Here is a 14,455-nt window from a genome sequence, read left to right as displayed (position 1 = left end):
ACTAAATATTACTAATAACTAAATAATCCTAATAATACCTGAATATTACTAATAACTAAATAATTCTAATAATGACTAAGTATTACTAATAACTTAATAGTCCTAATAATGACTAAGTATTACAAATAATGACTAAATAGTCCTAATAATGACTAAATATTACTAATAATAACTAAATAGTCCTAATAATGACTAAATATTACTAATAACAAAATAATCCTAATACCTGAATATTACTAATAACTAAAGTTTTAATAATGACTAAGTATTACTAATAATGATTAAATATGACTAATATTGACTAAATATTACTAATAACTAAATAATCCTAATACCTGAGTATTACTAATAATAACTAAATAATTATAATAATGACTAAGTATTACTAATAACTTAATAGTCCTAATAATGACTAAGTATTACAAATAATGACTAAATAGTCCTAATAATTACTAATTACTAGAAATGACTAAATAGTCCTGATAAAGACTAAATATGACTAATAACTAAATAATCCTAATACCTGAATATTACTAATAACTAAATAGTTATAATAATGACTAAATATTACTAATAACTAAATAGCCCCAATAATGACTAAATATTACTAATAACTAAATAATCCTAATACCTGAATATTACTAATAATAACTTAATAGTTCTAAAATTGACTAAGTATTACTAATAACTTAATAGTCCTAATAATGACTAAGTATTACAATTGACTAAATAGTCCTAATAATGACTAAGTATTACAAATGACTAAATAGTCCTAATAATGACTAAATATTACTAATAACTAAATCCTCCTAATAACAAAATATTACTAATAGTAACTAAATAGTCATAATGACTAAATATTACTAATACTGACTAAATATTATTAATAACTAAATAGTCCTAATACTGACTAAATATTACTAATAACTAAATAGTCCTAATAATGACTAAATATTGCTAATAACTAGAGATGTCCGATATTATCGGCCGATAAATGCGTTAAAATGTAATATCGGAAATTATCGGTATTGTTTTTTTTATTATCGGTATCGTTTTATAATTTATTTTTTATTTATTAAATCAACATAAAAAAAAAACAATTTACACTTACAATTAGTGCACCAACCCAAAAAACCTCCCTCCCCCATTTACACTCATTCACACAAAAGGGTTGTTCCTTTCTGTTATTAATATTGTGGTTCCTACATTATATATCAATATATGTCAATACAGTCTGCAAGGGATACAGTCCGTAAGCACACATGATTGTGCGTGCTGCTGCTCCACTCATAGTACTAACCTTTAACAGTTAATTGTACTCATTTTCATTCATTACTAGTTTCTATGTTACTGTTTTTATATTGTTTTACTTTCTTTTTTATTCAAGAAAATGTTTTTAATGTATTTATCTTAATTTATTAATAAAAAATAAAAAAAGTACCTTATCTTCACCATACCTGGTTGTCCAAATTAGGCATGATAATGTGTTAATTCCACGACTGTATATATCAGCATCGGTAATTAAAGAGTTGGACAATATCCGAATATCGGATATAGGCAAAAAGCCATTATCGGACATCCCTACTAATAACTAAATAGTCCTAATAATGACTAAATAGATCCCATAACTAAATATGAAGATGACTAGTGTCTTCTCATGGTGAGCATATTTGAAGATCTTCTGCAGCTCCTCATGACTCCACATAATAACATAAGTAAATATTACTAATAATAAGTAAACATGAAGATGAATAGTGCTGACCATAGAGTGTCTTCTCATGGTGAGCATATTTGAAGACCTTCTGCAGCTCCTCATGACTCCACAGACTGAAGCCCTTCAGAACATCATGGCTGCAGTGCTGCGCCATCACCTGCTTCTTGATGTTCTTCAGCTCCTCGTAGGTGAAGTACTGCATGAGCATGGGCTGGAACACCTGCAACACACCTCCTTACTTCTCAGCCACACACATCCACCTTACTTTCATTCAGCTTCTACCTCCTCCTCTTCCTTCATGTGGGGCAGGAAGTCCTGCGTGAAGGCCTCCAGTCGCTCCTTCAGCTGCCGGGCGTAGTTCAGCTGCTCGTATTCGCTCTGAAAGACACAACTCTTTCATTTATGCTGTGTCTCAACTACTAATAGTGTGTACATAGTAGGACGTGTGTGATAAATATTTGAATGAGTATTAAAAACTTAACAGTGAGTGACCATTACTGTGATGGTGCTGCAATGATCCACATGTCGGAAAATGCATGTTGAGATACATTAACAATATATCCACTGTTTTTAAAAACACCTGTTGGCTCCAATTCAGTGTTTGAGTCATCCAGCAGCTTTAAAATGTAAATGCTGGAAAGACAATACGTCTAATATTTGTATTTCTAACAGTACTAATATGTTAACAGGCAAAAGAAGGATTGTCTTTCATAATCACAGCCATTTATGCGCAACTGTGCCAGTTTGCACGTACATTTCAAACCTGCTAAATATACACACAGACGTTTAATGATAACATTTACATCTCTTCCTCGCAGTTTTATGTTGTACTAATCAGTATATATTCTGCATATACATGAAAACAAACACTAAATGATTATATTTACAGTATTATGTTGTAATAATCAGTATGTATTCTGCATATACATGAAAACTAACATTAAACGATTATATTTACAGTATTATGTTGTACTAATCGGTATATATTCTGCATATACATGAAAATAAACAGACTAAATGACTATATTTACAGTATTATGTTATAATAATCAGTATATATTCTGCATATACATGAAAACAAACACACTAAATGATTACATTTACAGTATTATGTTGTAATAATCAGTATATATTCTGCATATACATGAAAACAAACATTAAACAATTATATTTACAGTATTATGTTGTAATAATCAGTATATATTCTGCATATACATGAAAACAAACACTAAATGATTATTTTTACAGTATTATGTTGTAATAATCAGTATATATTCTGCATATACATTCAAACAAACACTAAATGATTATATTTACAGTATAAAGTTGTACTAATCAGTATATATTCTGCATATACATGAAAACAAACACTAACTTATTATATTTACAGTAGTATGTTGTAATAATCAGTAAATATTCTGCATATACATGAAAACAAACACACTAAATGATTATATTTACAGTATAAAATTGTAATAATCAGTATATATTTTGCATATACATGCAAACAGACTAAATGATTATATTTACAGTATTATGTTGTAATAATCAGTATATATTCTGCATATCCATGAACACCAACACTAAATTATTATATTTACAGTATTATGTTGTAATAAACAGTATATATTCTGCATATACATGAAAACAAACACTAAATGATTATATTTACAGTAGTATGTTATAATAATCAGTATATATTCTGCATATACATGAAAACAAACACTAAATGATTATATTTACAGTATTATGTTGTATTAATCAGTATATATTCTGCATATACATTAAAACTAACACTAAATGACTATATTTACAGTAGTATGTTGTAATAATCAGTATATATTCTGCATATACATTCAAACAAACAAACGATTATACTTACAGTATTATGTTGTAATAATCAGTATATATTCTGCATATACATGAAAACAAACACTAAATGATTATATTTACAGTATTATGTTGTAATAATCAGTATATATTCTGCATATACATGAAAACAAACACTAAATGATTATATTCACAGTATTATGTTGTAATAATCAGTATATATTCTGCATATACATTCAAACAAACACTAAATGATTATATTTACAGTATTATGTTGTAATAATCAGTATATATTCTGCATATACATGAAAACAAACACTAAATGATTATATTTACAGTATTATGTTGTAATAATCAGTATATATTCTGCATATACATGAAAACAAACACACTAAATGATTATATTTACAGTATAAAGTTGTAATAATCCGTATATATTCTGCATATACATTCAAACAAACACTAAATGATTATATTCACAGTATTATGTTGTAATAATCAGTATATATTCTGCATATACATGAAAACAAACACTAAATGATTATATTTACAGTATTATGTTGTAATAATCAGTATATATTCTGAACATATACATTAAAACAAACACTAAATGATTATATTTACAGTATTATGTTGTAATAATCAGTATATATTCTGCATATACATTAAAACAAACACTAAATTATTATATTTACAGTATTATGTTGTAATAATGAGTATATATTCTGCATATGCATGAAAACAAACACTAAATGCTTATATTTACAGTATTATGTTGTAATAATCAGTATATATTCTGCATATAAATACATCTTTTTTCTTAGTTTTAAAATTCATATTATGTTTATAAAGTCAGTAAATACGTCCCTGGACACATGAGGACTTTGAATATGACCAATGTATGATCCTGTAACTACTTGGTATCACATCCATACCTAAATGTGAGGTATCATCCAAAAAAATGTAAAGTATCAAAGAAGAGAAGAATAAGTGATTATTACATTTTAACAGAAGTGTAGATAGAACATGTTAAAACAGAAAATAAGCAGATATTAACAGTAAATGAACAATTGGATTAATAATTAATTTTTACAGTTTGTCCTTCATAATGTGTAGAAAATAATAGGTGTATAAATGACACAATATGTTACTGCATAAACTAATTATGAGTCTTTGTTTGTTTACTTACTACTTGGGTTCACCGTGCGTGACTGCTCGCTGACTGCTCGCTGTTTCGAAAAAGCTAAGTATCGTTCTATTTGTGTGCTTTTAAATTGTTCTGCAGCTTTCTTTATTACTTTCTCAACATATTTAGTAGTACTATTTAACTTGCAAATCACCCGATCTCTGTCTCTCCACCCCTCCCGCAGCTAGCTAGCTAGCTGCTAATCTAACGAAGCTAGCGCGGAGAAAGGCGTCGCCGGGCGCCGGTCAGAAGGAGTCTACTCCTGCACACCGTGACCAGGACTTCTCGGAAGACAGCAAGAACTTCACTCGGTGACAGAAAACACCGTGAGTATGGCTTCCTGCGCGTCTTGCACCTTACTCACGGAGAGGCTGGCTCTGCTAGAGGGCCGTGTCCGCCAGTTAGAGCAGAGTAATCTCGTAACTTTAGATGTTGCGGACACATCTGCTAGCGTTAGCTGTAGCGAGCTAACTAGCCCAGCCTGTAGTAGTCCTAAGCGGCCTACAAGCTACGGTGTACCGGTTGAGACGCATAATAGATTTAGCTCTTTAGCTAGTCCTACACCCCAGTCTACCGGGCACCACACCTTAGTCATAGGGGACTCCATCACCCGAAACATAAAGCTTAGCAAACCAGCCACAATTAAGTGCATCCCGGGGGCCCGAGCACCTGACATTGAGGCTAATCTTAGGGAGCTAACTCGCAACAGGCCTAGTAAACACGTACGACAGGCTAATCGCACCACTAGTTATGCGAATATAGTTGTACACGTTGGCTCCAATGACACTAGAATGAGACAGTCAGAGATTACAAAGAGAAACATAGCCAGGACATGTGATCTCGCTAGAAAGATGTCCAGGCATCGAGTAATTGTCTCTGGCCCCCTGCCTGCGAGAGGCAATGATGAGAGATATAGCAGATTAGTCTCGCTAAACAAGTGGCTGGCTAGCTTCTGTAGACAACAGGGACTAACGTTTATTGATAATTGGCCCTCTTTCTGGGGCAAACCAGGCTTGCTGATGAGGGACGGCCTTCACCCTAACCAGGAAGGCGCCATCATCCTGTCTAAGAATATAGACTACTGTTTAAGTCACATTTGACTAACTACACTAGAGCAAGCCCGGTCACAGGCAATTACAGAGCCTGCTAGTCCGGGTGAGGAGTCAGTTAAGCTAGAACTAGCCAGCACCAGGCTGGATAATTCCTGTACGCATAGCAATTTTCTTAGAATAACACACAACTCACATAATGTGTTTTCTGTTGTGAATGTGTCCGGGGTAGATATGCATTCTACTGAGGTGGCAAATCATGATGCGTTCAGTCGATCGCAGCATCAAGCAAACAATCTGAAAATTCCCGTCGTATCAATTCCTAGATATGGTCGAAACTATTTAAAGTGCACTACGTATAATAAACGCAACATTATTAATATTTCTACTACGGATAATTTAAACAAAAACTCGTCAAAACAGCCCAATACTTATAATATGGGCTTTTTAAACATAAGATCATTGTCTCCCAAAACGTTTAGTTAATGAGATCATTAGAGACAACAATCTTAACGTCATTGGTCTTAGCGAAACCTGGCTCAAACCAGACGAATTTTTTGCGCTAAATGAGGCATCTCCTCCTAACTATACGAATGCGCATATTGCCCGTCCCCTTAAAAGGGGTGGGGGAGTCGCACTAATATACAATGAAAACTTTAACCTTACCCCTAACCTAAATAATTAATACAAATCGTTTGAGGTGCTTACTATGAGGTCTGTCGCACCGCTGCCTCTCGATATGGCTGTTATCTACCGCCCCCCAGGGCCCTACTCGGACTTTATTAATGAATTCTCAGAGTTCGTTGCTGATCTAGTGACGCACGCAGACAATATAATCATAATGGGGGACTTTAATATCCATATGAATACCCCATCGGACCCTCAGTGCGTGGCGCTCCAGACTATAATTGATAGCTGTGGTCTTACACAAATAATAAATGAACCTACGCATCGCAACGGCAATACGATAGATCTAGTGCTGGTCAGGGGTGTCACCACCTCCAAAGTTATGGTACTCCCGTATACTAAAGTAATGTCCGATCATTACCTTATAAAATTCGAAGTTCTGACTCATTGTCAACAAACTAATAATAATAATAACTGCTATAGCAGCCGCAACATTAATGCCGCCACAACGATGACTCTTGCTGACCTACTGCCTTCGGTAATGGCACCATTCCCAAATTATGTCGGCTCTATTGATAACCTCACTAACAACTTTGACAATGCCCTGCGCAAAACCGTTGATAGTATAGCACCGCTAAAACAAAAAAGGGCCCCTAAAAGGCGCACCCCATGGTTTACAGAGGAAACCAGAGCTCATAAATTATCATGTAGAAAGTTGGAACGCAAATGGCGCGCGACCAAGCTTGAGGTTTTCCATCAAGCATGGAGTGATAGTTTAATATCGTATAAACGCATGCTTACCTTAGCTAAAGCTAAATATTACTCAAATCTCATCCGCCTCAACAAAAACGACCCTAAATTTTTGTTTAGTACAGTAGCATCGCTAACCCAACAAGGGACTCCTCCCAATAGCTCCACCCACTCGGCAGATGACTTTATGAATTTCTTTAATAAGAAAATTGAACTCATTAGAAAGGAGATTAAAGACAACGCATCCCAGCTACAACTGGGTTCTATGAACACAGATACAACTGTATCTACGACGGATACTGCAATACAAAATAGTCTCTCTCTTTTTGATGAAATAACATTAGAGGAACTATTACAGCGTGTAAGTGGGATAAAACAAACAACATGTTTACTTGACCCACTTCCTGGGAAACTTATCAAGGAGCTTTTTGTATTATTAGGTCCATCAGTGCTAAATATTATAAACTTATCACTTTCCTCTGGCACTGTTCCCCTAGCATTCAAGAAAGCAGTTATTCATCCTCTGCTCAAAAGACCTAACCTTGATCCTGACCTCATGGTAAACTACCGACCGGTGTCCCACCTTCCCTTTATTTCGAAAATCCTCGAAAAAATTGTCGCACAGCAGCTAAATGAACACTTAGTGTCTAACAATCTCTGTGAACCTTTTCAATCCGGTTTCAGGGCAAATCACTCTACAGAGACAGCCCTCGCAAAAATGACTAATGATCTACTGCTAACGATGGATTCTGATGCGTCATCTATGTTGCTGCTTCTTGATCTTAGCGCTGCTTTCGATACCGTCGATCATAATATTTTATTAGAGCGTATCAAAACACGTATTGGTATGTCAGACTTAGCTTTGTCGTGGTTTAACTCTTATCTTACTGACAGGATGCAATGCGTCTCCCATAATAATGTGACCTCGGACTATGTTAAGGTAACGTGCGGAGTTCCTCAGGGTTCGGTTCTTGGCCCTGCACTCTTTAGTATTTACATGCTGCCGGTAGGCGACATCATACGCAAATACGGTGTTAGCTTTCATTGTTATGCTGATGACACCCAACTCTACATGCCCCTAAAGCTGACCAACACGCCGGATTGTAGTCAGCTGGAGGCGTGTCTTAATGAAATTAAACAATGGATGTCCGCTAACTTCTTGCAACTCAACGCCAAGAAAACGGAAATGCTGATTATCGGTCCTGCTAAACACCGACATTTATTTAATAATACCACCTTAACATTTGACAACCAAACAATTACACAAGGCGAATCAGTAAAGAATCTGGGTATTATCTTCCACCCAACTCTCTCGTTTGAGTCACACATTAAGAGTGTTACTAAAACGGCCTTCTTTCATCTCCGTAATATCGCTAAAATTCGTTCTATTTTATCCACTAGCGACGCTGAGATCATTATTCATGCGTTCGTTACGTCTCGTCTCGACTACTGTAACGTATTATTTTCGGGTCTCCCTATGTCTAGCATTAAAAAATTACAGTTGGTACAAAATGCGGCTGCTAGACTTTTGACAAGAACAAGAAAGTTTGATCATATTACGCCTATACTGGCTCACCTGCACTGGCTTCCTGTGCACTTAAGATGTGACTTTAAGGTTTTACTACTTACGTATAAGATACTACGGGGTCTAGCTCCGTCCTATCTTGTCGATTGCATTGTACCATATGTCCCGGCAAGAAATCTGCGTTCAAAGAACTCCGGCTTATTAGTGATTCCCAGAGCCCAAAAAAAGTCTGCGGGCTATAGAGCGTTTTCTATTCGGGCTCCAGTACTATGGAATGCCCTCCCGGTAACAATTAGAGATGCTACCTCAGTAGAAGCATTTAAGTCCCATCTTAAAACTCATTTGTATACTCTAGCCTTTAAATAGCCCCCCTGTTAGACCAGTTGATCTGCCGTTTCTTTTCTTTTCTCCTCTGCTCCCCTTTTCCTTGAGGGGGGGGGGGGGGGGGGCACAGGTCCGGTGGCCATGGATGAAGTGCTGGCTGTCCAGAGTCGGGACCCGGGGTGGACCGCTCGCCTGTGCATCGGCTGGGAACATCTCTGCGCTGCTGACCCGTCTCCGCTCGGGATGGTGTCCTGCTGGCCCCACTATGGACTGGACTCTTACTATTATGTTGGATCCACTATGGACTGGACTCTCACAATATTATGTCAGACCCACTCGACATCCATTGCTTTCGGTCTCCCCTAGAGGGGGGGGGGTTACCCACATATGCGGTCCTCTCCAAGGTTTCTCATAGTCATTCACATCGACGTCCCACTGGGGTGAGTTTTTCCTTGCCCGTATGTGGGCTTTGTACCGAGGATGTCGTTGTGGCTTGTGCAGCCCTTTGAGACACTTGTGATTTAGGGCTATATAAATAAAGATTGATTGATGATTGACTACTAAAAGACGAGTTGTCTAGTATGTTCACTATTTTATTTAAGGACTAAATTACAATAATAAACATGTTTCATGTACACTAAGTCATTTTTTGTGGTCTCCTGCATGACACGTGAACATGAGCTCACCTTGACGCTGTGCAGCCCCTTCTCAAAGAGCAGCAGCATGTCCGACAGCTGGTTGTCGGAGTGCACGTCGTGCACGGTGCAGCAGCGCTGCTGCAGCCGCCCCATGATGCACTCGTTCTCAATCTGCTCGTGCATCTTGAACTCCTTGAAGGTGGCCAGCAGCGACGTGAGGAAGGAGCGGAAGTCCTTGTTGTTGGAGAAGTTGGTCTTGGACAGCTGCAACAGACACGGGAGAACAATATTAGCACTAAACCCAAAAGCGGTGAAGTTGTCACGTTGTGTAAATGGTAAATAAAAAGAGAATACAATGATTTGCAAATGCTTTTCAACTTATATTCAATTGAATAGACTGCAAAGACAAGATATTTCATTTTCACACTGGTACATTTTGTTATTTTTTGCAAATATTAGCTCATTTGGAATTTGATGCCTGCAACGTGTTTCAAAAAAGCTGGCACAAGTGGAAAAAAGACTGAGAAAGTTGAGGAATGCTCATCAAACACTTATTTGGAACATCCCACAGGTGAACAGACTAATTGGGAACAGGTGGGTGCCATGATTGGGTATAAAAGCAGCTTCCATGAAATGCTCAGTCGTTCACAAACGAGGACGGGGCGAGGGTCACCACTTTGTCCAACAGTTTAAGAACAACATTTCTCAACCAGCTATTGCAAGGAATTTAGGGATTTCACCATCTACAGTCCATAGTATCATCAAAAGGTTCAGAGAATCTGGAGAAATCACTGCACCTAAGCCATGATATTACGCACCATGGATCCCTCAGGCGGTACTGCATCAAAAAGCGACATCAGTGTAGGGATGTCCCGATCCAGGTTTTTGCACTTCCGATCCGATACCGATACTGGCCTATCCGAGCATGTATTAAAGTTTAAAGTTATTTAGCCTACTTAGTTGTCAGAATCATGTTGAAAAGGGTTTTAGTACTCTTTAAAACAACTAGCCAGCTGAATTAGGGGAGTTTGAATAATACACAATGGTTGGTAACAAGAAACTGACCTGTTTATTCAAGGATAAACACAAAATAAACAAAATTTTACGGCCTTTTTTTAATATCGCGATATTTTAAGGCCATATCGCGACAGACGATATATATCTCAATATTTTGCCTTAGCCTTGAATGAACACTTGATGCATATAATCACAGCAGTATGATGATTCTATGTGTCTACATTAAAACATTCTTCATCCTGCATTAATATATGCTACTTTTAAACTTTCATGCAGAGAAGTGAAGTGAATTTTATTTATATAGCGCTTTTTCTCTAGTGACTCAACGCACTTTACATAGTGAAACCCATTATCTAAGTTACATTTAAACCAGAGAAGGAAATCACAACTAAAAAAAATCAAAACATTTTTCATACGGTGTTGATCTGGAAATGTTTGCCTCTGCATTTTGATGGTGTGGACGTGTGGCACCGAACGGAGATGTTGACGTGCGGAGTAAGCACTGTTCATTGTCTAGAAGTGGACTTTCAAATGATGCTACATATTAGCAGTAATGCTACTTTTTAAAGCAACGCTTTTGCTCCACACTTGACAAATTACGGTTGTCTGTTCGACATATTCCCACTTAAGCCAAACCACCGCCAGACGATGGACCCACTGCTGTTTTTTGGGGGAATTAATTCTTCCTTCATTCGTGTTACCACTCGCACGGCTGCGCTAGCATCACAGATAACGTTAGCCATGCCGCTACCTCTCTGCTCGGGGAGGGCGTATACGTGTGTGACGTATGTCGTGACAGTATGTGACGTGTGTAAGAAGGTGCGCTTGTCTGTCTGTGTGAAGGAGACACAAGAAGGAGTGGGAAGAGCCTGTAGTGTAATGTCCGCAGCTAAAAGCAACTGCGTGAGAACGTATACTCCAATATCACGATATAGTCATTTTCTATATCGCACAGAGACAGCTGACATTTTTATCGGTAACTTTTAATTCACATGGCCGTCTTAACGGTTAGGACACAGACCTGCGGATGTGTTGAGGGTGTGCTGGAAAATGCGAAACGGAATTTAGGGGCCGGCAGAAAAGTGGAATGTATTATTTAAATCGGTGCGTTGGAAAACACGGACCGGCATTTTCCCATGCCTTGCCAATACGCATTTTTTGGCACATATCGGCGGCTAATCCGATCAAAATATCGGATCGGGACATCCCTACATCAGCGTGTAAAGGATATCACCACATGGGCTCAGGAACACTTCCGGAAACCGCTGTCAGTAACTACAGTTGGTCGCTACATATGTACCGTATTTTTCGGAGTATAAGTCGCACCGGCCGAAAATGCATAATTGCGAAGGAAAAAAACATATATAAGTCGCACTGGAGTATAAGTCACATTTTTGGGGGAAATTTATTTGATAAAAGCCAACACAAAGAATAGACATTTGAAAGGCTATTTAAAATAAATAAAGAATAGTGAACAACTTGCTGAATAAGTGTACGTTATATGAGGCATAAATAACCAACTGAGAACGTGCCTGGTATGTTAACGTAACATATTATGGTAAGAGTCATTCAAATAACTATAACATATAGAACATGCTATACGTTTACCAAACAATCTGTCACTCCTAATCGCTAAATCCCATTAAATCTTATACGTCTCGTCTCTTACGTGAATGAGCTAAATAATAATATTTGATATTTTTTAGTATAAGTCACACCAAACTATGAAAAAAATTGCGACTTATAGTCCGAAAAATATGGTAAGTGCAAGTTAAAACTCCACTATGCAAAGCCATTTATCAACAACACCCAGAAACGCTTCGCTGGGTCCGAGCTCATCTAGGATGGACTGATGCAAAGTGGAAAACTGTTCTGTGGTCTGACGAGTCCACATTTCAAATTGTTTTTCGAAAAAGTGGACGTCGTGTCCTCCGGACCAAAGAGGAAAAGAACCATGCGGACTGTTCTAGGCGCACAGTTCAAAAGCCAGCATGTGTGATGTATGGGGGTGTATTAGTGCCCAAGACATGGGTAACTTACACATCTATGAAGGCACCATTAATGCTGAAAGGTACATACAGGTTTTGGAGCAACATATGTTGCCATCCAAGCAACTTTATCATGGACGCCCCTGCTTATTTCAGCAAGACAATGCCCAGCCATGTGTTACAAACAGCGTGGCTTCATAGTAAAAGAGTGCGGGTACTAGACTGGCCTGCCTGTAGTCTAGACTTGTCCCCCATTGAAAATGTGTGGTGCAATATGAAGCCTAAAATACCACAACGGAGACCCGGGACTGTTGAACAAACAGTCATGAACTTCATGAATGTTTTTTGTGACCAACAAGTGTGTGCTTCAATCACTCTATCACAGAAAAAAAAGAGTTGTAGAAATTATTCGGAACTCAAGACAGTCATGACATTATGTTCTTTACAAGTGTATGTAAACTTTTGACCACGACTGTTTCAATTAAGAATCAGCACCTCCAAGTCCGAGTCCATGGTTTTCGCCCGGAAAAGGGTGGAGTGTCATCTCCGGGTTGGGGAGGAGATCCTGCCCCAAGTGGAGGAGTTCAAGTACCTCGGAGTTTTGTTCACGAGTGAGGGAAGAGTGGATGGTGAGATCGACAAGCTGTGTCTTCAGTAATGCGGACGCTGTATCGATCCGTTGTGGTGAAGAAAGAGCTGAGCCGGAAGGCAAAGCTCTCAATTTACCGGTCGATCTACGTTCCCATCCTCACCTATGGTCATGAGCTTTGGGTTATGACCGAAAGGACAAGATCACGGGTACAAGCGGCCAAAATGAGTTTCCTCCGCCGGGAGGATGAGGTGGTTCAGGCATCTTAGACTTAGACTTCCTTTTTATTGTCATTCAAATTTGAACTTTGCAGCACAGATAAGAACGAAATGTTGTTACATAAGCTCATGGTAGTGCAGGATAAAAAAGCAATAAGGTGCATGTATAAATAAATATATATATAAATATAAATAATATATAAATAAATATATATAAATAAATAAATGGGTTACTATACAGATAAATATATTGCACTTTTTCCACATGCGTCCACATGTATGGATGTATGTTATAGTGTCTTTTTTATTCCAGCGAGTTAATCCATTTTGGGGGGAGTTGAGAGGATAATTTACTTATGATGCGTTCAAGAGTCTTACGGTCTGAGGGAAGAAGCTGTTACACAACCTGGAGGTTCTGCTTCGGAGGCTGCGGAACCTCTTTCTAGAGTCCGGTAGTGAAAACAGTCCTTGGTGGGGGTGGGAGGAGTCTTTACAGATTTTCTGAGCCCTGGTCAGGCAGCGGCTTTTTGCGATCTCCTGGATAGGAGAAAGAGGAGTCCTGATGATCTTTTTCGCCGACCTCACCACTCTCTGGAGAGTGCTCTGGTCAGGATGCCACCCGGACGCCTCCCTAGGGAGAAGTTTAGGGCACATCCGACCGGTAGGAGGCCACGGGGAAGACCCAGGACACGTTGGGATGACTACCGTATTTTCCGCACTATAAGGCGCACCTAAAAACCACACATTTTCTCAAAAGCTGACAGTGCGCCTTATAACCCGGTGCGCTTTATTACGATTCATTTTCATAAAGTTTCGATCTCGCAACTTCGGTAAACAGCCGCCATCTTTTTTCCCGGTAGAACAGGAAGCGCTCCTTCTTCTACGCAAGCAACCGCCAAGGAAAGCACCCGCCCCCATAGAACAGGAAGCGCTTCTTCTTCTACTGTAAGCAACCACCCGCTCCCGGAAGAAGAAGAAAAAACGCGCGGATATCACCGTA

General features: G+C 38.1%; 1 protein-coding gene across 2 annotated transcripts in view; it reads right to left on the bottom strand.

The window, feature by feature from the left end:
* fbxl5 (F-box and leucine-rich repeat protein 5) overlaps positions 1-14,455 on the bottom strand; it is a 44,227-nt gene that overhangs the window by 26,729 nt on the left and 3,043 nt on the right. For both annotated transcript variants that reach the window (XM_061977498.2, XM_061977499.2), the window contains exons 2-4: positions 9,692-9,907; positions 1,997-2,092; positions 1,763-1,934 (exon numbers count right to left, since the gene is read on the bottom strand). In XM_061977498.2, the coding sequence (XP_061833482.1) occupies positions 1,763-1,934; positions 1,997-2,092; positions 9,692-9,907 (484 nt within the window). The remainder of the gene's footprint in view (positions 1-1,762; positions 1,935-1,996; positions 2,093-9,691; positions 9,908-14,455) is intronic.

Source organism: Nerophis lumbriciformis, linkage group LG18 (genome assembly GCF_033978685.3).
Source record: "Nerophis lumbriciformis linkage group LG18, RoL_Nlum_v2.1, whole genome shotgun sequence".
Lineage (NCBI taxonomy): Eukaryota > Metazoa > Chordata > Actinopteri > Syngnathiformes > Syngnathidae > Nerophis > Nerophis lumbriciformis.
This window is presented reverse-complemented; position numbering and strand designations above follow the sequence as displayed.